The 26,740-nt window shown below is 34.0% G+C and overlaps 4 protein-coding genes across 6 annotated transcripts; 2 read left to right on the top strand and 2 right to left on the bottom strand.

The window, feature by feature from the left end:
• The first annotated feature begins 1,269 nt into the window (after positions 1-1,269).
• Positions 1,270-9,353, top strand: LOC25499728 (histone-lysine N-methyltransferase ATX3). Its single transcript, XM_013595146.3, has 23 exons — positions 1,270-2,174; positions 2,262-2,317; positions 2,408-2,576; positions 3,114-3,221; positions 3,320-3,388; positions 3,491-3,559; positions 3,674-3,765; positions 3,871-3,963; positions 4,344-4,479; positions 4,702-4,774; positions 4,925-5,024; positions 5,176-5,300; positions 5,802-5,947; positions 6,272-6,376; positions 6,585-6,649; positions 6,737-6,950; positions 7,134-7,217; positions 7,317-7,364; positions 7,504-7,593; positions 7,699-7,785; positions 8,557-8,631; positions 8,788-8,888; positions 9,018-9,353. Exons 1-23 carry the CDS (start codon positions 1,476-1,478, stop codon positions 9,106-9,108), a joined length of 2,895 nt encoding a protein of 964 aa, XP_013450600.1. The 5' UTR covers positions 1,270-1,475; the 3' UTR covers positions 9,109-9,353.
• Positions 9,354-9,480: 127 nt separating this feature from the next.
• On the top strand, positions 9,481-15,103 carry LOC11432850 (putative RING-H2 finger protein ATL21A). 2 transcript variants are annotated; one of them, XM_039827616.1, is made up of 3 exons: positions 9,481-9,811; positions 11,834-13,911; positions 14,367-15,103. In XM_039827616.1, the coding sequence occupies exons 2-3, from the start codon at positions 13,233-13,235 to the stop codon at positions 14,822-14,824; spliced, it is 1,137 nt and encodes a 378-aa protein (XP_039683550.1). In that variant the 5' UTR covers positions 9,481-9,811; positions 11,834-13,232; the 3' UTR covers positions 14,825-15,103. The 2 variants fall into 2 exon arrangements, with proteins under 2 accessions (XP_039683550.1, XP_003626572.1); XM_003626524.4 differs by lacking the exon at positions 9,481-9,811 and having other exon boundaries at positions 12,665-13,911; positions 14,391-15,103.
• A 2,601-nt stretch (positions 15,104-17,704) lies between these two features.
• LOC11431773 (replication stress response regulator SDE2) lies at positions 17,705-20,428 on the bottom strand. Its single transcript, XM_003626521.4, has 3 exons — positions 19,669-20,428; positions 18,332-18,920; positions 17,705-18,010 (listed from the first exon to the last, which is right to left on the bottom strand). Exons 1-3 carry the CDS (start codon positions 20,331-20,333, stop codon positions 17,864-17,866), a joined length of 1,401 nt encoding a protein of 466 aa, XP_003626569.1. The 5' UTR covers positions 20,334-20,428; the 3' UTR covers positions 17,705-17,863.
• Positions 20,429-22,049: 1,621 nt separating this feature from the next.
• LOC11431772 (cyclic nucleotide-gated ion channel 1) lies at positions 22,050-26,211 on the bottom strand. 2 transcript variants are annotated; one of them, XM_039828058.1, is made up of 9 exons: positions 26,006-26,211; positions 25,498-25,574; positions 24,816-25,383; positions 24,489-24,701; positions 24,079-24,377; positions 23,801-23,912; positions 23,236-23,472; positions 22,728-23,125; positions 22,050-22,653 (listed from the first exon to the last, which is right to left on the bottom strand). In XM_039828058.1, the coding sequence occupies exons 1-9, from the start codon at positions 26,012-26,014 to the stop codon at positions 22,353-22,355; spliced, it is 2,214 nt and encodes a 737-aa protein (XP_039683992.1). In that variant the 5' UTR covers positions 26,015-26,211; the 3' UTR covers positions 22,050-22,352. The 2 variants fall into 2 exon arrangements, with proteins under 2 accessions (XP_039683992.1, XP_003626568.1); XM_003626520.4 differs by having other exon boundaries at positions 25,498-25,546; positions 26,006-26,209.
• Positions 26,212-26,740: the final 529 nt, after the last annotated feature.

Here is a 26,740-nt window from a genome sequence, read left to right as displayed (position 1 = left end):
ACACGATTGGTGCGTACAACCCAAGGTATGACCAACCTTATCCTGGAAGCATGCCCAGCAAGCCAAAAACCGTGTCACGTTTTCCCTAAATCGTGTCACGGTTGAACACCCTGCAAAACAGCTCACGACATTGCGAAATCATGACACGGTTGCCAAAACGTGTCACGTTCTTCACTTTCTCCAAACTCAATTTTGAAGGCATACACAACAAAATGGTTAGTTTATTTGGTACCAAGTATCCTCTATTAGCGAAAGACACACACCAATATGTCCGTCTATTTAATAAATGGAACCCATGAATTAATTGTTCCTTATCATGGAAAAGAAATGGTTTGGGCATAGGCTTTCCCGTGAATTCATTTGAAAGAAAAAAGTGATTATAAAAATTTACGGAAAAAAAAAACCAATTAGAGTAAAATTCATAGGAAGAATTTTTTTATATGAAGATATGAAAGGAAAGAAGTGGACTAAAAAAAAATGATTTAAAGAGTTCCAAAGAAAAACAAATGAAAGGAAACACTTGTTTTTTATTTTGTGTGTAGAAGAATCATTATTGTAATTAAGAGTACTAAATGCAGTGTTTTCCTATTTTAATTAAGTTGATTATCTTTTTATTTTAATTGAAGTAAATTAAATGAGACTCATTAATTTTAGGATCTTGTTAATAAGTGCTCTAAGTGCATTGTTTAAGGAACCCATAAAAAGAAATTATGCTTTGAAAATATAAGTCAAACACTTGTTGAAGTTATAACCGTACAATTTCCAATGCAAAAGTTGCTACTTTTAGATGCTTAAACAATACCCTTAAGCCACTTGTTAGCATTTTCCTTAATATTATTGTTCTTTAACCCATGCCCCGGGCACATGTTAGCAGTACCCTATAAAAAATGATTGTTCATGTAGTGATGTTACTATTTTAATGTGATTTAACTTTCTTTAATTATTAATTTAAATTTTTATTGCATCGATGATGCTGCTACAATAATGATTTCAATGCATTGAATACATAACTTTTCATTAAAAACTTATCATTTAAAGTGCTTAAAGACTCGGGACACTCGTTAACATTTTCCCCTCAAAATATGAGTTAAGGATAATTTAGTCAACTTTAGGTCTTTGAGAGCGGGTGTAGCTTGGAATGATGGGGTGAAACTAGAAATTTTGAAATGAAAATGCGAATTGGCGCTTTCGCCGAAAATATTTCCCTCGCAAATTTCTTCAATTTTAAGAATTTCAGCTTCTCCCTCCTTTTCTTTTCTTTTCTAACACAAAAACATCAATTAAATCATTAAACACCATTGTTTGTTCCTCCTTCTGTTTTACTTTACCTTCATATAAACATAGTAGATTTATTTATTCATTTATTTTATTTCATTTATTTTCTCTCCTTCATTGTTCGATTTGCTGATTTGATTTTTGGTGGATCTGAAATAAATGAATTAGGGTTTTGTGTGTTGATCATAATCACAAAAAAGATGAAATCTGGAATTCAGAATCTGAAGCGATGTAGTAAGCTAGAAGAAGAATCTCCACCACAGATTCAGAAGAAGCCCAAACTCAATAACGCCTTTTACTCTTTCCATGATGGCGAGATCCACTCCAATTCAGCTTCCACAGATTTGAATATTGTAGCTGAAAATGCACCTCCATTGTCGCGAGCATCCAGAGGCCGCGTTAAAATGCTTCCATCCAAGTTCAAGGACTCCGTACTTCTCGGTACACAGAAGAAGAATAATCGACAAATACAAAACTCCAAGCTCAGTTTTGAAGGTGAGAGTAGTGATACTGTAATTAGATTTGTAAATAAGGGAAAGGAAAACAAATGCGATCCGAAAAAAGAGAGTGATAATGGTTTTGATGAATTTGATTATGAGAAGCATGCTAAGTCGTTTAAGAGCATTAAAAAGACGGTTAAAGGGAGTCGAATGTTATTGGTTAAAGCGGAGAGTGGAAATTGTTTTGATGAAAAGGGTAAAAAAGGGAAAGAGATTTTCAAACTAGTGGATTTTCATTTGGGTGATATTGTTTGGGCAAAATGTGGCAAGACTTTTCCGGCATGGCCTGCTGTTGTCATTGATCCTATTTCACAAGCTCCTGAGTCTGTTCTTAGACGTTGTGTTCCCGATGCAATTTGTGTTATGTTTTTCGGTTATTCGAAAAATGGAAAGCACAGGGTAAGCTCTTCTCAACACACCTTTATGTAAAGGTTTGAGTTGTTGTTATTGTTGAAATCTAATGAATTTGTGATGGGCACTTGGCAGGACTATGCATGGGCGAAGCAGGGGATGGTATTCCCCTTCTTGGAATTCATGGATAGGTTTGTGTTTGTGTGTGTGATTTTGGTTGTTGTTCTGCCTGCAAGAATATTTGGCTTGTACTCGCTCATATTAAGAATAATCTTGTTCAGATTCCAGGGGCAGACCCGATTGTACAAGACCAAAGGAAGTGACTTTCACGAGGCAATGGAGGAGGCAATGTTGGCAGATAATGGCATTCTGGATCCACATTATAGAGCTAAGCAAATTGTGGAGGGTGCGACTTCCTGTGCTGAACAGGAATATCACTGCCAAGGCCAGGTGATTTTAATTTTTCCACTTCGTGTTGTGTATGATCATGATTCATGACTGATGATGCTGTGAATCTATAAGTTAAGTTTAGCATAAAATATAGAGATCTAATTGTGTGTGAACTTGTAATTTAGATGACATAGGCTACATGCATTAGTCGGCATTCTTCTTAGTAGGAAGGGTTAAGGGCTATATATGCTCTAGCATCTGATTTGGTTATAGCATACTTCTTGGTCTTTGATGTCATAAATCATGTTTGAGCATGACTCATGAATTGAAATATATAACAAAAATTAATCACCTATGACCACTGAATGAAACATAAGAGTTTAAATGATGCATGCCATATCATGAGGATTTTTAAAAAAAATCATGTCTCAAAATGTATAATCAAACAGTATGATTTTTTATCATTTTTGGTGCATGTGTTTTTAATTTTAAGATGTATCTTTATGAGAGATGACACTAATTTCTAATGAATTTTTCTCTTAAATCTTATAGAGTCTAGTTAATTCTATAATTTTATCGTGTGAATAAATTATGCAGGATACAATATCTTGTTATGGCTGTGGTTTGACGTTGCCATGCAAAACCATGAAGAAGATTAAGGATTCAAGCTGTGCTCCTCAGCATTATTGTAAATCTTGTGCAAAGGTTCAGAGAATCACTCATTTAAGATGTTTTTATTTCCTTGCCTTAATTTATCTATTGCTGAAATTTAATTTGCAACATTTATGGTTCTGTTCTTACAGTTACTTAAATCGAAACAATACTGTGGCATTTGCAAAAAGATTTGGCACCATTCAGATGCTGGTGATTGGGTGAGATACTACTTCTCAATTAGGTCTCTGCTTGGTATAATTTATGCTTATTTCACATAGAATCAAAATTTTGAGATCTTATGGGGCTGAACGATGACTTAGGTATGCTGTGATGGTTGTAATGTTTGGGTGCATGCTGAGTGTGACAAAATTTCCAGCAAACGTTTCAAGGTATTGTATCATGGTTAACATGGTCCTACATCTCTCTTTTGACTATTCTTTTGCTTGTTTAATGTCCCTGGTCCAAAATTTTATGTAAGATGACTGGCTGGTTATTTGATGCAGGATCTCGAAAATATAGATTACTATTGCCCAGATTGCAAGGGAAAGTCGGATTGTAAGTTATCCACATCACAAACATACAAATCAAAAATCAAGTATGTAGTAATTATTATCACTTCTGTTTCCCATACTTGTATGGGCATTCAACATCTGACTTTATTCTTTGAATCTTATGATCTCATGTTCTTTTTTTGGGACAGATCAGTAGAAAACAACCAAAAACCTGTGTTACCTGAAAATCTAGCGGTGGTGTGCAATGACATGAAAGGAATATACTTTCCAAAGCTTCATTTGTAATCCTTCAACACTTATTTTATATTTTAGGGTTTGATAGCCTAATTAAAATATTTTGATTTCCTCTCCATGCTGCAGACAAAATTCTTAACAAATATGGCTTGGTTCACAAGTGAAACGACTTCTGATATGAGAACCTATATAATTTTTCCCACCCCTTTTCTTATATTTTTACCTTTTTTTTTATCTCTTTATTTGGTCTCCCTTCTTATTTTTAGGTCTCCTCTTTCTCTTCTCTTACCTTTTTTTATCTCTTTCTTACACCTTTCACAACCCATCAACTAAATGTTTTTCCAAATCAATAAAAGAAACCACACAATTAGCTATTATGCCATTCAAAGAATTTCATATAACTTTTTTTTATTAATTTTTCTTGCAGAGTTTTGTGCAAGTGTATCACGTGTGGGTCAAAAAAGCAGGCATTGGCAGAATGGGAACGGCATACAGGTTGTACAGCCAAAAAATGGAAACATAGTGTGAAAGTAGAAGGCACAATGCAACCACTAATAAAATGGGTATGTGTCATATCTTGCTAGATTAATATGTGACAAATCTTTCTTATTATTCTCACTTGAAGTACTTTTATGCTGTCTGCATCACTTTTTTTCCCCAAACTTCTCCAAATTTGAAGTATCAAAGATATAGTCCTGCAGTGTTGTGTGTACCGTGTCTTCATATCTCCATAATATTTCTGCGCTTCTTTCTCATTTTTGAAATAACAAAACAAATTTCTTCAGATCACGGAACACAATCCCCAAGCTGGAATTCCCATGAAGTTAAATCAGAAACAGGTGTTTTCCTTTTTGCAAGGTAAGCATGCATTTCATATGAACTTTTACATACTGAAACTTCCATTTCTTGTACATGATCAGGTCTTATGGTACATTTCAGTCTTATGTTCTCTTTCAAATACATTTTTGAAATGGAGAAACTTAGTTTACTTTTACTTTATTGCCTCAGAAAAATATGAACCAGTTTATGCAAAATGGACAACAGAGAGATGTGCGATTTGCAGATGGGTAGAAGATTGGGAAGATAACAAGATTATTATATGTAACAGGTGCTATAATCATCGTTCATGATTTCCATCCCCAAGTTGTAAAGTTATTACAGATATTTTGAAATTCTCTTTCTGATTTACAAAACTTTAAAGGATCAAACGTGAATTACTTCACGTGCATCAAGAGTGCTAAGTTGCAGTTCATTTGCAGATGCCAAGTTGCTGTTCACCAAGAGTGCTATGGTGCAAAGAATGTTCAAGATTTTACTTCCTGGGTTTGTAGAGTGTGTGAAACTCCAGATGTTGAAAGAGAGTGCTGCCTCTGTCCAGTAAAAGGCATGTCATCTACATTTAATCTTTTCTTTGGTCTGACTGTTTTTGCTGTATTATTACATTATATCAAATTCTTCAGGAAGTAGTAACTTATGGATCCACCGCAATAATTCTTCAGTGAGAAATATGCAATTTTCCATTCATATCATGATTGGCTTGACTCGATCACGTACTAACCAATCTATGCATGTAATCAATTTAGCTCACTTTCATAGTTATGGAGAATTCACCTGTATGCCTCATACAAATATGTTTTGGGATATCTTGACGAGCTTTTTGAAAGCTTATTTGTGATTATTTTATAACATAAGAACTTATAGTCGTGTTTGGATGAACTTATAAATTTATGATGTGTTCATAAGTTGCCTTTGGCTTATGTTTGAAGTCCTAGCATTGTCAACTTACCATTTAAATGGCCCCTTTCCCCTTTTAATTTTTATGCTGCGGTTGTATTTTTTTATCCATTGCTAAGTTGTTTTTATAATATGGGGAAACTCTTTGCAGGTGGTGCACTGAAGCCAACTGATGTTGAGTTGCTGTGGGTTCATGTAACATGCGCTTGGTTCCGGCCTGAAGTTGTTTTCCGAAACCACGAGGCAATGGAACCTGCCTCTGGAATCCTTAAGATTCCTCCTAGTTCCTTTTTGAAGGTAAACCATAGGGGCTAAGGTTTTCTTGACAGTTGTTGTCAGGTGATTTTAGCTACTAGCCTGCAATATTCTTGTAGCAGTAGCTAGGAACTAATTTGCATGCTTGTTTTGATAACTAAATGAATTCTGTCGGGGGGTATAAAAAATGACAATCATACAATATAATTTTTTTATTTTTGTCATTCCATTCCCCAACGTTATTTCATTACCCAATATGACTTATACAAAACACTTTTTACTCAAGTTATTGGGGTCCTTTTCTAGTTGTGTTACACTTTTACTCACATTCATTTTTTCTATCTTTCTTGTCCGCGTTGGTGCCAGACTTGTGTGATCTGTAAACAAAGTCATGGTTCCTGTACAAGTTGTTGCAAGTGTGCTACATATTTTCACGTGATGTGTGCATCAAGGATGGGATATAGCATGGCGGTAAGTATGATGATCCTTTTACTTAAATTTAAACTAGTCCTTGATCTGAAGCTGCTACTTTTTCTTCTGAATTTGCTCTTTTTTTGGAGGGCAGCAAAGTCATTTATGTCCATAATCAATATATAGATTTTTATGGAAGTAAGCATTTAGTTACATGGCTATTACTTCCGCTGCTGGGAAAATATGTTGATATTGTTTAAATGTACAGTTGCGTTCTACAGTGAAGAAGGGGACTCAAATAACACAGACGCTAATATATTGCGCAGTTCACAGGTTTGAGCTCTGGTCTTCCAATTATGCTAATCTTATTTTCCATGTGTTCTTTTGAAAAACTGTTTTTACATTTTAATTTCATTTTAGGGTCCCAAATCCAGATTCAGTAGTGGTTGTGCATACCCCTCTGGGGGTATTCTCTCCAAGAACTTCACTTCAAAATCACAAGGGACGCTTTAGAGGATCAAAGCTTATTTCATCAAATAACTTAGAACTCCTTGAACCTTCAACCTCTGAACATTATGAGGTTGAGCCAATATCTGCCGCCAAGTGTCGTGTTTACAAAAGGCCTCCCAATAAGGTACTTATTTTCATCGCAAAAAAAGAACAAGTTTAGATCAAGTTATCAACTTCTCTAGGCTTCTGCTTTGAATTCATACATAGTCACTTGCAGTTTTTCTGCTGCATCGAAAACTATGTAATAGATTGTTATCTAATTTCTTTAATTTGGTCTCATTCAATACTTTTTCTTCTATATTGCCAGAAGGATGATGCACCAATAATTCACTTGCTTGGGGGACCAAACCTTCATTCTTTAAGTGCAATAACTCAATTGAACAACAATACGGTAATCTTCTTGTTTTGGTGTTCTGAGCTATGATTGTACCACTTCAACTTTTGTCATTTGGTCGAAAACTCTCTTAATTCTAATTTTGCTTTGTGATAGGATGCTGGGGTGTTTTCTTCATTTAAGGAACGACTTCACCATTTACAGGTCAGTTAATATCTCAATTTGCTAAAGTTAAACTTTATTTCCATATCTTAAATTTTTTATTAATTTTTTTAAAATAAAACCATATATCCTCTTTATTTATATTTTCTTTTGTTTAACATTTGATGTTTTTGGGTTTTAGAAAACGGAAAACTGTAGAGTCTGCCTTGGAAAATCAGCTATTCAAGGGTGGGGCCTCTTTGCTCGTAGAGATTTGCAAGAAGGGGACATGGTAACATTTCGTATTAACTTAAGATGGTCACTGAAGTGTAAAATAAATACTGCTGCAGTTTCCCCTGATATACTAAATGTACATGCTTCATGTGCCTGTCTGCAGGTTGTTGAGTATCGTGGCGAACAGTTAAGGCGTAGTGTTGCTGATCTGAGGGAAGCAAAGTACCGGTTAGAAGGCAAAGATTGTTATGTGAGTTTCGTTAAAATTGTTTGAGATATTCTGTTTTTTTTTGCTCCTAGCCACTTGCCGGGCCCATGTGCTACTTCATATTTTGTTTGGATAGTAGTAAATGGAAGTTCATTATATGTTAAATCAAACCATGTGTGTGCAGAAGAATAACAATTTGAGTGATTTTCAAAAACTTCATGGTTTATATTTAGATATCCTGTCAAATATCATGAGACTTGATAGGATTGTAGATAGACTATTTTTTGTTTCAACTCTAAACGGTCTTCAATTTTATAAGGGTAAAAGTGTAATCAAATTGATTCCATTTTTAATGTGTTCTAAATATAAAAATTGATTTCTTATATTCTTTTCTCCCCTCAAGATAGTGAAAACTAGATTTTCTAGGTAGGGAAATTGGGAATTGTGATTGGAACCTCCTTAGTAGGGTTGGACCAATTGTGCTGTGCTGATAATTGAGACTTCCTGTGATAAAAATCATTTGTCATTGGGAGAAGGATAAGAAATATTCTAAATCAATCCAAATTCTAATTTTATAATAAGTTTCAAAATTGATGTTTGTTTTCCAAATCAAATTAAATCATTTATGATTACATTAAGATTACAAACACAGTGGTGGCACTGACTGTAGAGTCATGCAAATGCTTATCAGGTTTCTTTTGGACTCTTGGTTATGTCGTTTATAATGGCCTGTTTTTGAAGTGTTATTGTTTGCTGCTAACATTAGGTTTCATTGTACTTTTAATCTGAATACTGAATGAATAAATTATGCAGCTGTTCAAGATTAGCGAGGAAGTGGTAATTGATGCAACTGATAAGGGAAATATTGCACGTTTAATAAATCATTCTGTAAGTTATTTCCAATTAATCTTGTCTTGGTTTATAGTACTTTGTTTCCTCTGATGCTGAAAAACGAAAGAAAAATGAATGACACACTTGTTAGTTATACACTACGAACATTTTTTGTTTCTGAAAAAAAATAATGAATCAATATGACTGCTGCAGTGCATGCCAAACTGCTTTGCAAGGATTATGTGCTTGGGAGATCAGGAGAGCAGGATTGTTCTTATTGCCAAGACCAATATTTCTGCTGGTGAAGAACTAACGTATGATTTGTTGCGATATTTTTTTTTTTGTGTGTGTGCATTTGTGCAACATACTGCAGGCACTTTTTCTTGTTCAGGAATGAAGTTTTGTCTCACTCACATATTGCTTCTTTTTCCCCCCATCTACAGGTATGATTACTTGTTCGATACAGATGAGCGAGATGAACTCAAGGTTCCCTGCCATTGCAAAGCCCCCAATTGTAGGAAATTTATGAACTAGGTTAGTTAATGGTTTTGCATTGTTTCGGACGAGGGAACAGTTGCACTAAGCAAATCTTACCGGAAATATCTCTCCATTGAGGTTGTACTTTGTTTTAAGATAAATTAATCAATTTGTATATTACCCCAAGATAAGGTTTGGTTGTCGTTGTTGCAATCAATTTTGTAATATCCTGCTGAATTTGTAATAAATTGTCGAATTAGTTGAGCATGTCAGAACGGAAATAATTTCTAAAGGGTTAAATATTTATTGAGAAAAGCGAAGATATTCGGTAAATATCTCGCATATCATCCCAACGGACTTGAGGAATTAAAGGGTTACAAATTAACAAAGGATAATTGTGTCTTTTCCCTTGAAGGGCAAAATGGTAAACTTGCTAATTCTTCTCTCACTTTCCATATTCTTCTTCTTGATTCTAGAACATTTTCTTCTCCCTTCTCCCTCTAAGAATTCGGTTCCCTCCCTATACTATCTTAACCACCAAAACTTCATCAAATTACCATGCATTCACTACATGAATGGTACACATAAGTTTCTAGAGGTGGTTTAAGCAAGAAAAACACTTCAAAACTTTTCACTCCCTTCTTAATTCCTCAAAACCGCCCCCTCCTTCAACTTTCCAATTCTTCATTTCTCTTTCAAATTTCATGGGAAACCACATATAAGCTTGCTCTAGGGGACTCAAGAGTGGTATGATTACAAGGTAAGTGACAAAAATCCATTTTCTCTCTCTTTCCCTTATGAACCGCACCATACACACACCATGTGTATAATCCCCTTTTCATGGAAATTTGTTTAATTCAAACTTTGGTGTATGTTGTATGTGTAATTTGAACATGATTATGTGTGGTAATGGTATTTAGAAACATGGTATGAAGAATGATAGAAAGTTAGAGGCAATGGTGTGTGAATTTAGGACTTGAGAGTGCGTAAATTGTTCTCATAAGCCATTATAAGTGATCACTGAGTATAGCACGTTGGAATCTCGTATATTTGGTATAGAAGGTGTGTAAACACGTTTGTATTGTTTCTGGAAAATTTGAGCAGAAATTGAATTGTTTAGAGGGCATAACTTGTCAGTTAAGCTGTTTTGAGAAAAATGCCTTAAAAGACTAAGTTGTGAATTTAAACTGCTGTATAAGTGGATCATAGGGCTTACTATACATTTTGGAACATCTGTGTTAAAGTTTGGGTCGAATTTGATATGAAAAAAAAAATCATAAGTTGCTAGTTAAACCCTTTGTATAATAGCTTAAGTCGGAATTTAAGTTGTGTCAGGTATTATCTTGTGATGAACAGTTTAGGAGGGATATGTTGAATTGGTATATGAGCAATGGAAAAAGAATAAGCTGTTCTAATCATGGTAAAAGAGCTTAAATGGTAATTAAGCTGTTTTGGAGGTGCTTAAATAGCCAAACGACAAACTTCGGATGCAGGGACTGGAATGATTTTTTTTGTAAATTATTAGTTATTCTAAAATCTCTTTTATGTTAATAAGTATGTTTATGTTAGCATAATTGTTGGAGTAAAATTTTATCAAGACAATTGATATGTATAATTATGGTAATGATTTGAAATACAGTCTATGAGTATTATGCTCACAGTGAATTATAGAAAATCACAGAAAAATGGAAATGAGTAGAAAAACTTGAAATGAGTAACATGATCATAGAAAAAGAAAGAAAGAAAGAAAGAAATAATAATAAATTTGATAAAAACTCCGTTTGCTACAACGAAGAGATAATGTAGCCTATGATGAACGGCTCATAGTAACAAATGTGAAACTCCGTTTGCTACAACGAAGAGATAATGTAGCCTATGAGGAACGGCTCATAGTAACGAATGGGAAACTCCGTTTGCTACAACGAAGAGATAATGTAGCCTATGAGGAACGGCTCATAGTAATGAATGTGAAACTCCGTTTGCTACAACGGAGATAATGTAGCCTACGAGGAACGGCTCATAGTAACGAATCTGAAACTCCGTTTGCTACAACGAAGAGATAATGTAGCCTATGAGGAACGGGTCATAGTAACGAATGTGAAACTCCGTTTGCTACAACGAAGAGATAATGTAGCCTATGAGGAACGGGTCATAGTAACGAATGTGAAACTCCGTTTGCTACAACGAAGAGATAATGTAGCCTATGAGGAACGGCTCATAGTAACGAATGTGAAACTCCGTTTGCTACAACGAAGAGATACCGTTCGCCATAACGAAGAGATAATATGATATATACGCATATAATGAAATGTATAACTAATGATACTCATATTAACATGAAAATTATGTTTAGTATGAATTAGCTACGAAGCAATATCTTATGGGCATTTTGCCAATCATTGGAAATGATGAATTTTAGTTACGGAACTCCGGCTCAGTTAGCCGAAACTAGTTGTTATAAAAAAAAAAAGAATCAGAGACATACTCAAATAAGTATGTCAAAGTATAAGCTATACTAGAATACGATATATTGGATTTATGTTTATGATTAAAGTTATGAGTATGACTGTATTTATTATTTAATCAATGTAGTATTTCAGACAGTGATTCTAGTTATCCCATTATCGCGCTCAGTTTTGCATAATAAAATTGTATAAACCCAAAATAGGTTGAGTTTAGTAACAGATGGCGATCCTAGGTTCCCCGAGGTTGCCTATAGCCTAGGATAGGTGGAACTCACTGAGACATCTTGTCTCACCCCAATCCCTTTTATTTATTTCAGATATACAAGTTATTATACGACAAGATGGTTCGTGATGATGAAGAAGAAGTAGCTTGACCATATAGAGTACACTTCAGTGGAACTATTTCGGAGGTAACAGGCAAGAAATTCTATGATTTGTTCAGAGAATATCTATTTATTGTAATTTTAATGTATCCGACGCCAAGTTTAACACACATGCTAGATATCCTAGGTGATTTCTAGTAGGGGTGTTTCAAATTTGTATATTACTTGATTTTATTATAGAGGAAAATTTTTCCAGCCATGAGCTGGAAGCATTCATTGTTACTGGCCACAGACTCCACTTCCAAACTCCATATATTGAATTTTATTATGTATTGAAGCAATTTAGGCTGCAGGATATATTATGACGATTTCATGCTTTGAAAAGATACCTCTTTGACAACCATCACTGCTATATTTGATCTGGCTTTTACTAAGGAAAGGAAACATCAACATGGGGTGATTAAGCTTTGGGTATCATGTCATATAAAATGTAATTTGCAGTTTTAGGTACGGTATGATATATGATATATGGTGCATAGCTTGAAAGAAATAAGCTGATCGTACCTAACTTCCGTTGATCTTCTCATATGATTTTTTTTACGCAGCATAATCTTTTTAATTTTAATATTTGGGGCTGTGCGTTATACAATTAAGCAACTTGTATCATTTTTTTTTTTATATTGCAACTTGTATCATTTTAAGCAATTGGGATTAATCAACGTAGATGGTTTTATTCCCTGTCCAACGTGAATGTGTTTTACTATATTGTGATATTATAAAGATATTTTATAAAAAGGAGATTATTTTAGGATAGGATTATTTATTTTCTTCAAAACATGGCAATTATGGGGGAACAAGCCGTGTGCAGCAGTATACAAAACCTCAAATCACTATTATGTATAAAAGTAAATCTTGTTAACTCTATGCACATGTCATGCACAATTATAAATTTGATGATCCTTGGGGAGGGAAAGAGAAACAATGTCTCTGAAGACTTTTTTTGGATGGAGTCTATAATAAGCCACCACGGTTCAATGAGTTATCTTTACAATGAACTTGCATATGGAAGTTTATGTAATAGTATATTCTATAATAGTTGGTTTATGTAGAATTAACAGGATGATATAACTGACAGAACAAAACCAATGACAGCTGAAAAATATTTGTTGGTAAACATTTTGTTTTTAATTTATCCAATTGCCTATTGTGCTGACATGGAAAAAAATGACATAGCTTAGTTTGACTTTCATATTTCTATTAGACTTTACCAATTACCAATATATAATTCCATTTGACTTTCATTATTGATTCTTAATTAACTTGGATAAATGATTTTCAAATATGGAATCTTCATTTTATAGCCTGGTTTGTTCTTGTTCCATCTAAAATAGCAATGGACATCTTGAAGTTCTTCTTTCATTTGTTCATATTATTTCCTGTCATATATACCTCAGAGGACTATTGTCAAAATTCTTGGTGCAGTGAAAATAACATCCTTATTCGCTTCCCTTTTCAATTAGAAGTTGATGGTGATCCACGTCCTTATTGTGGCTATCCTGGTTTCAAATTGTCTTGTACTAATGATGGCAAAACTGTTCTAACACTTCCTTATTCAGGAGTGTTCTATGTTCGCAAAATCAACTATCTCGAACACCACATACAAGTCTATGACCCTCATCGTTGCCTTCCAAATCGTCTTCTAAGTCTCAACCTTTCAGGTTCACCTTTCGTTACCGAACTTCTTACTAACTACACTGTCTTAAGCTGCTCAACTCCGAACATGTTAGGATCACAATTCACACTTGACTGTCTCAGCAACTCTACGCATTTTGTATCAGCTATTCCTTCACTGAGCTTCACCAATTCATTGCCTCAGTCTTGCTACATCATTAGAAATTTTTCAGTTCCAGTTGCAAGTTCATATCCGGAATTTTTTTTAAACAACTTCAGTGAAGATCTTGAACTAACATGGTCTTCACCGGATTGTAGATATTGCGAATTACAAGATCGCATGTGCGGATTTGAGAGCAGAAACAACAATCAAGTTCGTTGTTTCTCTAATCAACAAACAGGTACCTATTAAATTTTTCCACATGTCAACTCATTTGTTTAATGGTTCGTGACACGATATTATTTCGTCATTCAATCTAAATTGTTTTATCAACTTGCTTGCTTAGTCAAAAACTTGACAATCTAAAACGTTCAAATATTATTTCGAATGGAGCTGACACATACATTGATTGAAAATTTTATGTCAATGATATGGTATCGGTAACCATAACGGTAACATTTTTATGTGTCCGCGGTGGAGACATATGCCAGCGAGAGTTCCGCGACCACAGTAAAAGGATTTTACCATGCTTAAAATTTGACATACATACATGTTTTAGTTATTAACAACTAAAGGCTAAAAACAAATGAAAAACTTGGTGAATACAACGAGATACATGCAAATTGAAAGTAGAAAGTGACGTCAAGCCTTCTTATTTTTTGACAGATACTAACGTATTTATTCATAATTACTCAGAAGTCAGAACTTTTGTATCTTCAGGTCATTCACAACATAGTCTTATGATTTCTAGAATCATAATATTATCAATTGGGGGAGCAATGATGTGTGGAATTGGGATAGGATGCGTAACATGGTTCAAGCGTAGAAGAAGGACGATATCAGCTGAACCTTCCATTGACATTACCATTACAAGGATGAGGATGGGTCTGGATGAGTCAACAATTGAGTCTTTTGGGAAGGTTGTGTTAGGAGAGAGCCGAAGGCTGCCGGGAGTGGGACACAACGATGGAACCGGATGTTGCTCAATATGCCTCTCAGAGTACAACAGTAAGGACATAATTAGATGCATTCCTGAATGCAAACACTGTTTTCATGCTCACTGCATTGATGAATGGCTTCGCATGAACGCTACATGCCCAGTTTGCCGCAACTCTCCCTTCCCATCTCATTCTCTTCTTCAGATATCATCATGAATCAACTTAGAGAACCATTGCTTGTAAATCACACTATCAGAAGTTTAGGATATGTATCAGTATCTAGATGGCTTAAGTTACTGAGTTTGCATTCCGATGATAATGCCATTTTGTATAGAATTAACTTTATAAAATAAAAAATTAGTTTGAAGTAATTTGATTTTGTATTTGAAAAATAAAAAAATGTTGTAAGTAATTTTTTAGGCAAACTTGTATAAAACGTTCAAGCCTACAAAACTTCTTTTATCAGTTCTGCTCAACAAACTGGGGTTAACATCATCCAGATTTCTTTGCAGTTGGTAACACTTTTATTGCATTCTTTTACTTATAAAAGGAAAATCTTCCAAATTACATATATTGAAATTCATGACTTATGGAATGATACACTCTAATTATCTAAGAGTGAAGAAAAGCACTCTTCGAGTGAGTGTCGACTCCTAGAGAGAAAAGAGATGAAAAATTGGGGAAGAAAGTGAACCCTTGTTATTATTTAACATATCAGAGTTGGTTCATTGTTACATCATATATATAGCCAATCTTGTTATAACAACTTGCATAATCTTAGAAAGAGAAATAACGGAATCGTAAATTTAAGGCGACTCAATATGTTATGACCATTTCATGCTTTGAAAAAATACTCCTGTGACAACCATGACTGCTATATTTGATATGGCCTTTACAAAGGATAAAAGCTACATGGGGTGATCAAACTTTGGTTTCATTTAAATAAAAATGAAATTTGCAGGTTTAATTCCGATACCTTTTGAAATTGACAATTATGATTTATGGCTACAGTAAGATATATGTAATCTTAAATACATACACTGATCTTGGCTAACTTTCGTTGATATTATCATATGATATTTTCATGTGTAGGTAAATCATTTTTATTTTTATACAGTTAAGCAGTAAAGCAACCTGCATCATTTCAAACGACAGACTTAAGCTTTCATGAAGAAAAAAAATACAGACTTAAACAATTGAGTTTAATTAACTGGATGTATATATCGCTCACAATTATAAATTTGATGATCTTTGGAAAGGAAAAAAAGAAACAAGAATATTTCTTAGAAGTTCTTTCACTTGTTCATATTGTTTCCTGTCATATACACCTCAGAAGACTATTGTCATATACATCCTTATTCGTTTCCCTTTTCAATTAGAAGTTGAAGGTGATCAACATCCTTAGTGTAGCTATCCTGGTTTCAAATTAAGTTGTACTGATGATAGCAAAACGGTTCTAACACTTCCTTATTCAGGAGTGTTCAATGTTCGCAAAATCGACTATCTGGAACAAACACCACATACAAGTCCATGACCGTCATTGTTGCCTTCCAAATCGTCTTCTAAGTCTCAACCCTTCAGGTTCACCTTTCTTTACTGATTTTCTTACTAGCTATATACCCTTTTAAGTTGCTCAACTCCGATCACAGGATCACAATTTACTTGCTATTCCCTCATTGAGCTTCACCAATTCATTGCCTCAGTCTTGCTATGTGATTAAAAAGCTCTCAGTTCCAATTGCAAATTCTTATCCGGAATTTTTCTTAGACAACCTCAGTGAAGATCTTGAACTAACATGGTCTTTACCGGATTGTAGATATTGTGAATAACATTAAAGCATGTGTGCATTCAAGAGCAGAAATAATGATCATGTCCGTTGTTTCTCTCATCACCAAATGGATAACCGAACAAATATATAAACGGGTAACTATTGAACTTTTTCGCATGTCAACTTGTTTGTTTAGTAATTCATGACATTATATTTGCTGCATCACTCAAATCTAAAGTAAATTGTTTTTGTCAACTTGCTTGCTTGGTCAAAAACTTCATAATCCAAAACGTTCATATTCTAAATGCTGCAGACATACATGGAATTTGTTTGAAAGTTTCAAGTCAATGGACATCTTGAAGTTCCTCTTTCACTAGTATATAAAAATTCAGGAGGATTCTATGTTCTCGAAATCAACTATCCCAGACAGCACATACAGTCTAGACCCTCGTCATTTCCTTCCAAATCGTCTTCTAAGCCTCAACCTTTCAGGTTCACCTTTCATTACCGAATTTCTGGCTAACTACAAGCTGTTAAAACAAGGAACATAGGATTTCATTTCATAACTTTTGATTATCTGAGCAATTCCTTCAGTGGACTTCACCAATTCATTGCCTCTGTCTGGATGAGTCAACAATTGAATCTTTTGACAAGATTGTATTAGGAGAGAGCGCAGGAGGTGGAAAACAATGATGGAACCGGGTGTTGCCCAACATGCCTCTCAGAGTATTACAGCAAGGATGAAATCAGATGAACATTACATGTCATGCCCTATTTGTCGTAACTCTGCCTCCACTTCTTATTCTCTTTTACCTGCCCCATTAATCTGGGACCTTGTAAATCACACTTACCATATGTTTGTTATATATGCATCAGTATCTGGAAGATGGTTTAAGATAGTGAGTTCCAATGAATGTTTGTTGAATTTCTTTTAAATGGTTTTCATTCTGTAAAATAAACTTCTAAAGTTAAAAATTAGTTTAAAGTGATTTAATTATCTTTTAAAAAATTATTATTATAAGTAATTTCACAGGAAAACTTAAATAAAAATTTCAAGGTTGCAAAATATTTTCTATCACTTCTATAGAAACAAGAATTTTTAAGGACAATTTATTTGTGCGTGTCGGTGCACTGTAAAGGATATATGGATGATTTTGGTGGTCGAAATGAGAGAGTTAAGAAGTAGTAAAGAGAGTCTTTCAAAAAAAAAAAAAGTAATAAAAAAGGTTAAAGGGTTTGATCCCCACCCTTGCGTTGCGTAAAAATTAACAATACTCACGTTGGCCATTTCAAACCAAAACAAAAAAGTGTCGCTGCATCGCTGAAGCTAATTAGAATCTACGACTATTTTACCATCTAATAGAAGCAAAGTTGAAGTTCTTCAAAATACAAAAAAACACTTGGTATACATTGTCTGTTGGCAGTTTGGTAACAGTATTATTGCATAGTATTAGTATTAGTACATATCAAAGTACATTTCATTTATTTCATTTCTTTGCTAGCAGTTTCTTCGGAAGTTTATCCAGGGGAGTGGATTTTAAAAGAAAAAGCCTTGCAGCACGTTCCTGCAATGTACCTCCAAATTTTAACCCGCGTGACTGGAGTTCAGTCTTCAAATTTTCCAAGCCAAGAACCTGTGAAGATCCGATCCGTGCAAAATACATCAAACTTAAGAGACTAACAAATAGTACTTGACTAGTTGATCTAGTCTATAAATGAGATTACTTATCTTCTTTTATCTTATCATGCATGTCTAAAAACACAGTTTGTCACGTAACATTCTATTCATTAAGTTAGAAAAAAATTATATAAATATCGATAGATTCCTTAAAAAAGAGTTTGCTAAAGTATTGCATTTTGCTTAAAAGTTATTGTATATATCAATTAAATGAAGCACATAAACATATCAAAGTGTAGAACACTACATAAGCCCTCGTTATGTTTTAAAAATATACCTCAAGTTCTGCAGCTGAATTAAAAGCATCAAAATTAAGAGGCTCCTTCTTTGCTGGAACACTATTGCTTGGCAAGCTTTCTTCAATGACCACTGTTTTATGCTCAAGAGAACCATCAATTTCCATGTCATTGGACACAATTTCAGAGCTCACAACATTTGAGACTTGAGCACCGGTGCCACCAACCTGGCTATCCTGATAATCATTATCTTGAACACTAATTAAAGAATCCAAGGTCTCTGAACAAGGCACAGCATTAGCCTCCATCATTTCATCATTTACCATGGTTTCAGCAGCAATGCTCGGTTTTGCCTCAATACTTTCAGTACTCTGGGATCTTTCAACAATTTCCACTTTGCCTTCTACAACAGTTTCCTTTTCTTCTTCGGATCCACTCTCACACGAACCAACCCCAGAAGAGTCTCCATCCCGCTTGAAACCGGCCACAGAATCAGAACTGCCTTCAGCCTTATTTAACCCAGACTCATTCTGACTATTTAACAAAACAGATTTCTCAGTTTCCCCCTCATCATCAGTAACATCTCCATCAGAATCATCATCACTTTCATTCAATGCCCTCTTCCCCATCCTAGAAAAACCAAACACCAACACAGCACAAATATAAATACCAATCCATAAAATCCAACAATTGACCCAAACAAATAAACACATTCAAATTTCATATTAAGGGCCTGTTAGGATTGGCTTATTTGAGCTTATCTATAGACATAAGTTTTATGAGATTGTTTGGGAGAACTTATGAAAACAGCTTATGGCATTTTTCATAAGCTTTTTTGAGCTTATGTTCATAAGTTATTCAAAATAGCTTATGAAAACAACTTATATTATATACAAAAACAATTTAACTTAATTTTATCTTTTGCTGTAGAAATAGCTTATGAAGGCTTATACAAAAGCGCTGATAAGTGTTTGTGCTATAAGCTGCAAATAAGCTGTTCACCCAAACAGACCCTAAACCTATGTTTGGTACCATGTTTGTACACCTAAATCTATGTTTGGTTCTATAATTGTTCCCCTATAATCAAATTTATTGATATATATATACACACACACACACAAGAAAAGCAATTATGACCCAAACTATCCAAACATAAACTAAGTAACTGATGTAAATAACTTTCTCGTGTTTCCAAACATAAACCATTTTAAATCAACTGACCCACTTTCAACCAAAACCAAATTTATAAAATCAATTTGTGAGGGCATAACCAAACACACACTAAACTATTTAGTTAACCATTGCCTTCATAATAATTTAAACCATACAACAATTGAAAAATACAAAACCAAAACTAAGAAGAACCAAAATGGCTTACCATATCTTCAACTTCTTCTGATCACGAGAAGGAGAACCTTCCGATATAGGTGAAGATTTACGCTTAGCATATCGAATGGAATCCAGAACAGACTCAGCAACCTCTGCAACACAACGTTCAGATTGTTCCCTATACTTAGCAACATACTTCTGAGCCTCAACATCACCATTCTTCCCCTTCCCCTTATTATTCTTCTTCATCTGTTTCTTCAAAAACTCCTCCGCCGTTTTCTCAAGCTTCCTATCTTCTTCCCCTTCTCTCCACTCCTCCAACCTCTTCTCCGCATTAACATGCCTCAACCTTCTCCCACTCATATCCCTACAAGCGTCGAAGTTATTCGTCTTCTTCTGCCCAGCTTTCGTCGCTGCTCCACGAAGCAACGATCCGAATCCTCCTTTCCCACCTTTCAGACGAAGAAGAAGACGAACGGAGGGGAACATGTTTCCACCTTCCGGCGAACAACATATCTCCGAATTATCATCGTTGAGGTGGCGGAAACCGGTGACGAGGCGTTGGTGTTGGATTGGGATTCCGGTGAGATGGAAAAGACGATCTTTGATTGAAGTAGCGGAAAGGATCGGAGAAGGGAATAATAGGGTTAGGGTTTTACCGTTCAAGTGCTTCACGAATAGATTGAACATTCTATGGCTCTTTTCTTGTTCCATGGTTGAATGAATTTGGGGGATTAGGGTTTCGAAAGAGAAGAGAAATTGGAGTTCGAATTCGATGATGAATGGATGAATGAATGAATGAATAGATGAACGAATGGGTCGATTCCAAATCGATATCGGGCGGGTTGGTACCCGTATTCACGCTGATCTCCTTTTAATTTTTTAAAAGAAAGTAAATATATTAATATATAATATATCAAACTACCGTAAATTTTCTTTAATACAAAAAGTTACAACAAATATTAACATGCCATGTATACGAATGGTATCTTGGAACAATATCAAAACAAAATATAAGTAAATCAATTTTTAATGGAATTTTATTTGCTAATAAAAAATATTTTTGAACAAAATCAAGTTGGAATTTATTTTATAATCAAATCTTTTTTTAGAGTAACATATGTATTTTTCTAAAATCAAGTGTGAATTTATTTTCTAACTGAGTTTAAATATAAATATTTCACATATCTAACGATAGAGAGATTTTAATATAGCGGAGATGTTTTTTTTAAAGATATATAAAAATATTTGTTTTGTTAATTTGTTCATCTATGTTAGATGACCTACTAATACTTGAATGAGTAAGTTAAAAAGCCTCCTCACACATAATGTTGACGTAAAACCTAAATCTTTATTGTAATTCTGTTACAATAATACGAAGTTTCCACCACTGTTAACAATGATTAATCTTCGTCAAAAAATTTTAGGATACACAATGTAGATTCTTCTCCCCTCTTAACCGAATGATAATGTTATTACATTAACAACAAGATGAAATGTTTTATGTATAAAACATAGAATGCCTTAGTAAACGATATGAAACATGATAACGACAAGAGGGTATTAAACTTAATATCACTTCAGTGCCTTGAACTCACTTCATTGGAGCTAGATTGTCTTGTACTCCCGACGGTTTGGACACCTTGAACTTTTTTTTTTTGGGTAGATAGACGAAATGACAAAGCCATTATAAACTCGCACACACAAGTGGAGGTACCAGGGTTCGAACCCCGTCATAACATCCGGTCTAACAATTTCGATATTTTGCCAGTTGAGCTAGGATTTCTGGATGGACACCTTGAACTTTAATACCCCTATCAATATATAAAGCACACACTCTTGTCCCCTAAAAAAAAAAAATGTTTGGACTGGTTTTTATTAAAAAAAATGTTTGGGCCGTTCTTTTCCTTCCTTTAAACTATTTTATTTACAATTTTATCTTTTAATTCAATGTCCCTTGCATACAATAATATTTGTATTTTCGCAACACATTTATGCTAAATAGAAGATAAATTTATTTTTTGTCAAGAAATAGAAAACAAATTTAAAAAATAGAAAAAATTTAAAATAAAATTAACATATAAATGACACACTTGCATAAAAAAGAAATATAGAATCCTTTCAAAACAAAAAATTTATAATATAATATTATTTAAATTTGTGCGTGCTTGCGTGTTACATCAATGTTACACCGTTCAATATCATTTTAATTGATACATATTTTTCAAATTTGATTGTTGTAAGTTTATATCATATAGATTATTCATGTAAAATTTTACGAAAATCTAAAATCATTTTATATGTTATTGACATGTAAATTTTATAGAACACTGTTAATCTTAATGTATCTCAATAACATATCAAATTATTTTAGATTTTAGTAAAAATTAACATGAATAATCTATATGATATAAACTTACAATCCAACCGTTAACTTTAAAAAATATGTATCGAGTAAACAAAATTGAGTAGTGTAACATTATATTGGTGTAATTTGATCCCTCCCTGGAGATATATCTCTATGAAAAGGTAAATTACTCAACTAGCTATAAATAAAGCCACTCATTGGAAATGTACCTAGCTAGGTGCTTTGTTCTACATGCAAAATGGACTATAATTGTCCTAACTGCATACTTATACAACAAAATTTACATTTTTACACGTATATGCATATAAATACAATGGAGCATGTATAGTTTCTATCCTATCAAAACTTAAAATTCTTAGCTAGGTCTAGTGTTTTTGAGCAGTGAAATCAGGTTCAGCTGGCTTTGGAGGCAAAAGAGGTAGTAGTCTCTGCGGCATTCTGTTTTGTCTGTTATTTTCTCGCAAGTTTTTTAATACATTTGCAGCAAACCTTGATGCATATATTGTTGCACCAAGGCTAATAGTTGACCCTTCCTCATTTGCCAAAGCATCTTGTAGCTTGTCTTCTGCTTCACGCAATGTCCTCTCAATCTTCTTTTTACAATATCGACGCCAAGCTGCTTGTATGAAACATGCACCCCATGTCTTCCATTGTGGCGAATATGACCTTCAAAAAATAGTATAAATTTAATTATGCATCATCAAAATAATTAAGAGAAAATATGGTATATCAAGCCATACCTGAAAGTGTGTTGGAGTTGTTTGCTGTTGATAAGACGTCTAAATTGGGAAGCAACAAACTTCAAGTCATCAGCCTTGAGTGCAAATGCTTCAACTTCTGATATAGTTTCTACTGTTCTAGTTGAAGTAGGTAGATTCGAGGAGGAGTTTGGATCCAAAGCCCATGTTAAAAGTTCCTCTCCACAAAAATCACCAGGCATTAGAAATAATGAGTTGAAGAAACCAGTTCTTCCACCATTTGTTGTCATGGTAGCGACTTTTCCTCGCATAATGAAAAGCATCTCATCAACTGGATCTTCTTCGCGAACAATGCAGCTCTTCTCTGTATACAGAACTGGCTTCAGTCTATCACACATTGCATCCAACAATTGCGCATCCATTTTCTCAAACATTGGCACCTAATGCAAAATTAAAGAACATGAAATGTTCATTACACATGCGCAATATATTATGTAAACATGTGGATGAAAAATGATTTAATGGTGGGATGGTTATGGCTGATACTCACTTTTTTTACTAAAGCTAAGCAAAGATGACGCTTTATGTCTCTTCTGAGATCTTTAGGGAGGTTGTGAATTAAAGTCTCTTCTTCAACACCTCTATTTTCTTGCCATTTGTATTGTTCATACCTTCGAATTCTTTGCTTCAAGTTATCAGGCAACATACGGTGAGACATCCATCGTTCTGCATCCCTCCTCTTCACTCTCATCTCTTCCTCCCTAACAGTTGTAGATTCCAAATATTTCTGTGACAATGTTCAACACAACATGTAAGCTCATTAATTAATAAAAGAGGTTTAACATAGCTTGTTTAAATTTCAGCTCCGAAAATTAAGCAAAAATGGACTGCAATGGAAGTCAGTGTGGAATCAGTGGTTTTGGATTTTTGGGGTGAGTTTAGTTATGCAGTTATGCTTATTTAAGTCACTTGGATTAGGTTAAATTGAATTTAAAACCAATTGTTCATAGAAAATGTCGTTTCTGTTCACATGTGTGAGTATAATTTCTCCCTATAAAATATACGAGGAAAACCTTTCATATCAATGATCTAATAGGCCTATTAATAGCACTTACCTGCATGTTTCCAATAAGTAATGAGAATAAAACCAATCCAAAAATGGCAATGAAAATCGCAAAGGCTATCTCCGTGACATAAGTAGTTGTCTTGAGGTTTTGTCCAAGAGAACTGTAAAATATGACAAAACTTATTACTCGTCTTTAAAATACTCTAAATTTTCCATTGAAAAAACTGGGATGCAAATTAAGATAAACATATAAATTTCTATAGTTCATAAAATGTGTATGTTGCATTTAGCATATTAAGAAAATGGCGAAAACTATCATTTACCAACCTTAAATTTCGCAAACCCCACCAAAAGCAGTAGAAGAACTTCTGAGGAAAATCTGTGTTTGAATCAACCACAAGTGATTGTAGAGCATCGTAAAATATTCCAAAATTGAAGGTTGTTGTGTTGTTGATTTCATCAGGGTCAACCAAAGTACAAGCACCGTTGAGAAGTGAGAGGACTGTTGCATTTCGCGGTCCACAACCCAAGAATGAGTCATGAAAGATCGAAGCATTGTTCATCACTCTGCGCCAACACCGCACCTGTGATTCTACCGAAAGCAGATACCAGTTAGCTCCAACCACCTGATATGCCACAGCCACAAACAAGAATTTGGTGATCAAAACATTTTGTAATGGTAAGTAGGAACATATATAAGATAGTTGAATCTGAAGAATGCAATTAAATCAATTTACATGACTTGCTAGCATGTAGAGGAAAAGATTGTAAACAGCTCCAGCCCATGCTGTCTCTGTCAATATGCCTGAAGTTCTAGTTACTTCTTTGAATAGCGGACGAATTCGCAGTAGTCTTGGCACATACTGAATTAATACTGTATATTTCAACAAATCCTTTGCTAAAAATGGACCTGAGCTTTTCAAGTTTGGAATTATAGCCAAAACAATAATCTGAAATACCAAAACAACAACAAAATTAATGACTTTCACATTTTTTTCTCAAGTTACTCTATTACTCAAGTATCTTTTTTTCTTAATTAAAGAATGAGTTGAAATGTAAGATACCTGTGGTAGTGGAATAATTGATAGAATGTCAACGATGAAATGAGAACTCAAGTATCTTTTCATTATGGCGACAGGATCGTCAACGAGTTCACCTCTTCCAAAAACACGAGAAGAAGGCGCAATAAATCCGGTTCTGAACTGAAAGATGATGCGAAGAATGTAGAAAAGATCGAAGAACGTGCGAAGAACACTGATAGTAGTCTGCAATGTTCCATCCAAATCAAGACATTTTTGTTTACCGACAATCACTGGAATGTAAAAGAAAAAAGGGTCCACAGAAATTGCCAGCACACATGTGATTACAAAGATTTTGTTCCATTTCTGAAGCATAGGCCCCTGTGGATCAAGAATTTTGCGCTTAGAAGAATCCAACTTCTTTGTCTGTCCTTCACTTACAGGGTGAACAATTGAAGACGGTCTTCTAAATTTCTTCATCTTCTCCGATCCACTCACAAATCTTCTTCCAATACTCTTCAAAACAGCACTTACACTTGGTCTCTCTTTTCTTTTGTTTACAGTGTTTTCCTGCTCTATACTAAAAGAGGACTCTGATCTCCAATCATCAAACCTGGAATGAAAAGAGACATAACGAATCTTGTTATTAATTTGAATTTTCTAAGTATCCAACTTAGGAAAACTAAGATTATATTATCTTAGTATATGCAGGATTGAGTAACCTCACCTCACAAATTTAAGTCCCTTTGTATTCATAATTAAAACTAGAATCAAGCCTGTAAAATTCAACATCAAATTAGAAACCTGTTTGAGTCCAAAAGTCAAACTATTGTGAATATTGAATCAATGTAACTAAAAGAAGAAGAAAGGGTCAATAATTTAATTTAGTTTAAAAATTTTAAAAAAAAATATAGCCATCAACAAGTTGGATATTTAAATTCACAAGTCAAGTCTCCAAAAGTCAATTACACAGCCACCACGCCAACCAAGCTCAACCATAATGGATGAATCAATAGGAACCACATGTAGGAAACAAACATGTAAAGAACAAATTAACAAGTAATTAATACTACTAACTAATTAAGTTAAATCAATCAAACAAATTTGACTTGAACTTTTAGATTTTTCTCATGTACTTTCAGGTTTGAGAGAAAGCAAAGAAAACAAGAACATGCAAAAAGTAGAAATATTGTGTGTGAAAGAAAGAAACAGAAAATTATTAAGGAAGCACCAACCTTAAACATGCAGTAGTTTGTTTCAGTTGATTGATGTTTGTTTTGTTTTCAAGGAGGTAGCTATTCTTGTTAAATTTGCAGCATTCGGAGTTAATAAAGAGAGATATGATTGATGTTGAAGAGTAGAAATAGAAATAGAAAGTGGAAGGAAATTGTGGGAGGGAAAAACTATGACTTAGTAAGAGTTGATTAGTCAGTCAAGTCAGCTCATGCATATTCAATAATTCATCATCTTACTATACTATTTTAATTTAAACTTCTAGCATATTGAATTCATACTATATTTTCACTTTTCTCCCTACAAAATAAAGATATCATACGGAGCACAAAATACTTGACCAAATAAAAAATATCATACACAAAATATTGTACTCAACCAACACAATTGACACAGGAAGAACTTTCCGTAACAAGAATGCTTATGTTTTTTCTTTTTTGAAGGGAGTATTGCTGATATTGTGTGTTGCAATTAATAATAATAATAATAATCATAATATTGTAGCAATTTTATTAAGTAAAATAATAAATATTTTTAATGATTCATGAACTCATGATACTCACTACCTTAACTCATTTGTTAGGGACATTGTATAATATATGTGTGACAAGAGTTCTAACCATTGGACTAATTGACCAAAAATAAATAGACAAATTTACACGGTTCGTCCCTTAACTTAATTTCTAACACTTTCGTCCTTTTTTTGTTCTAATTTAATTTTTTATGTTATAAAATAT

The sequence above is a fragment of the Medicago truncatula genome, chromosome 7 (genome assembly GCF_003473485.1).
Source record: "Medicago truncatula cultivar Jemalong A17 chromosome 7, MtrunA17r5.0-ANR, whole genome shotgun sequence".
NCBI classification, from domain to species: Eukaryota; Viridiplantae; Streptophyta; class Magnoliopsida; order Fabales; family Fabaceae; genus Medicago; species Medicago truncatula.
This window is presented reverse-complemented; position numbering and strand designations above follow the sequence as displayed.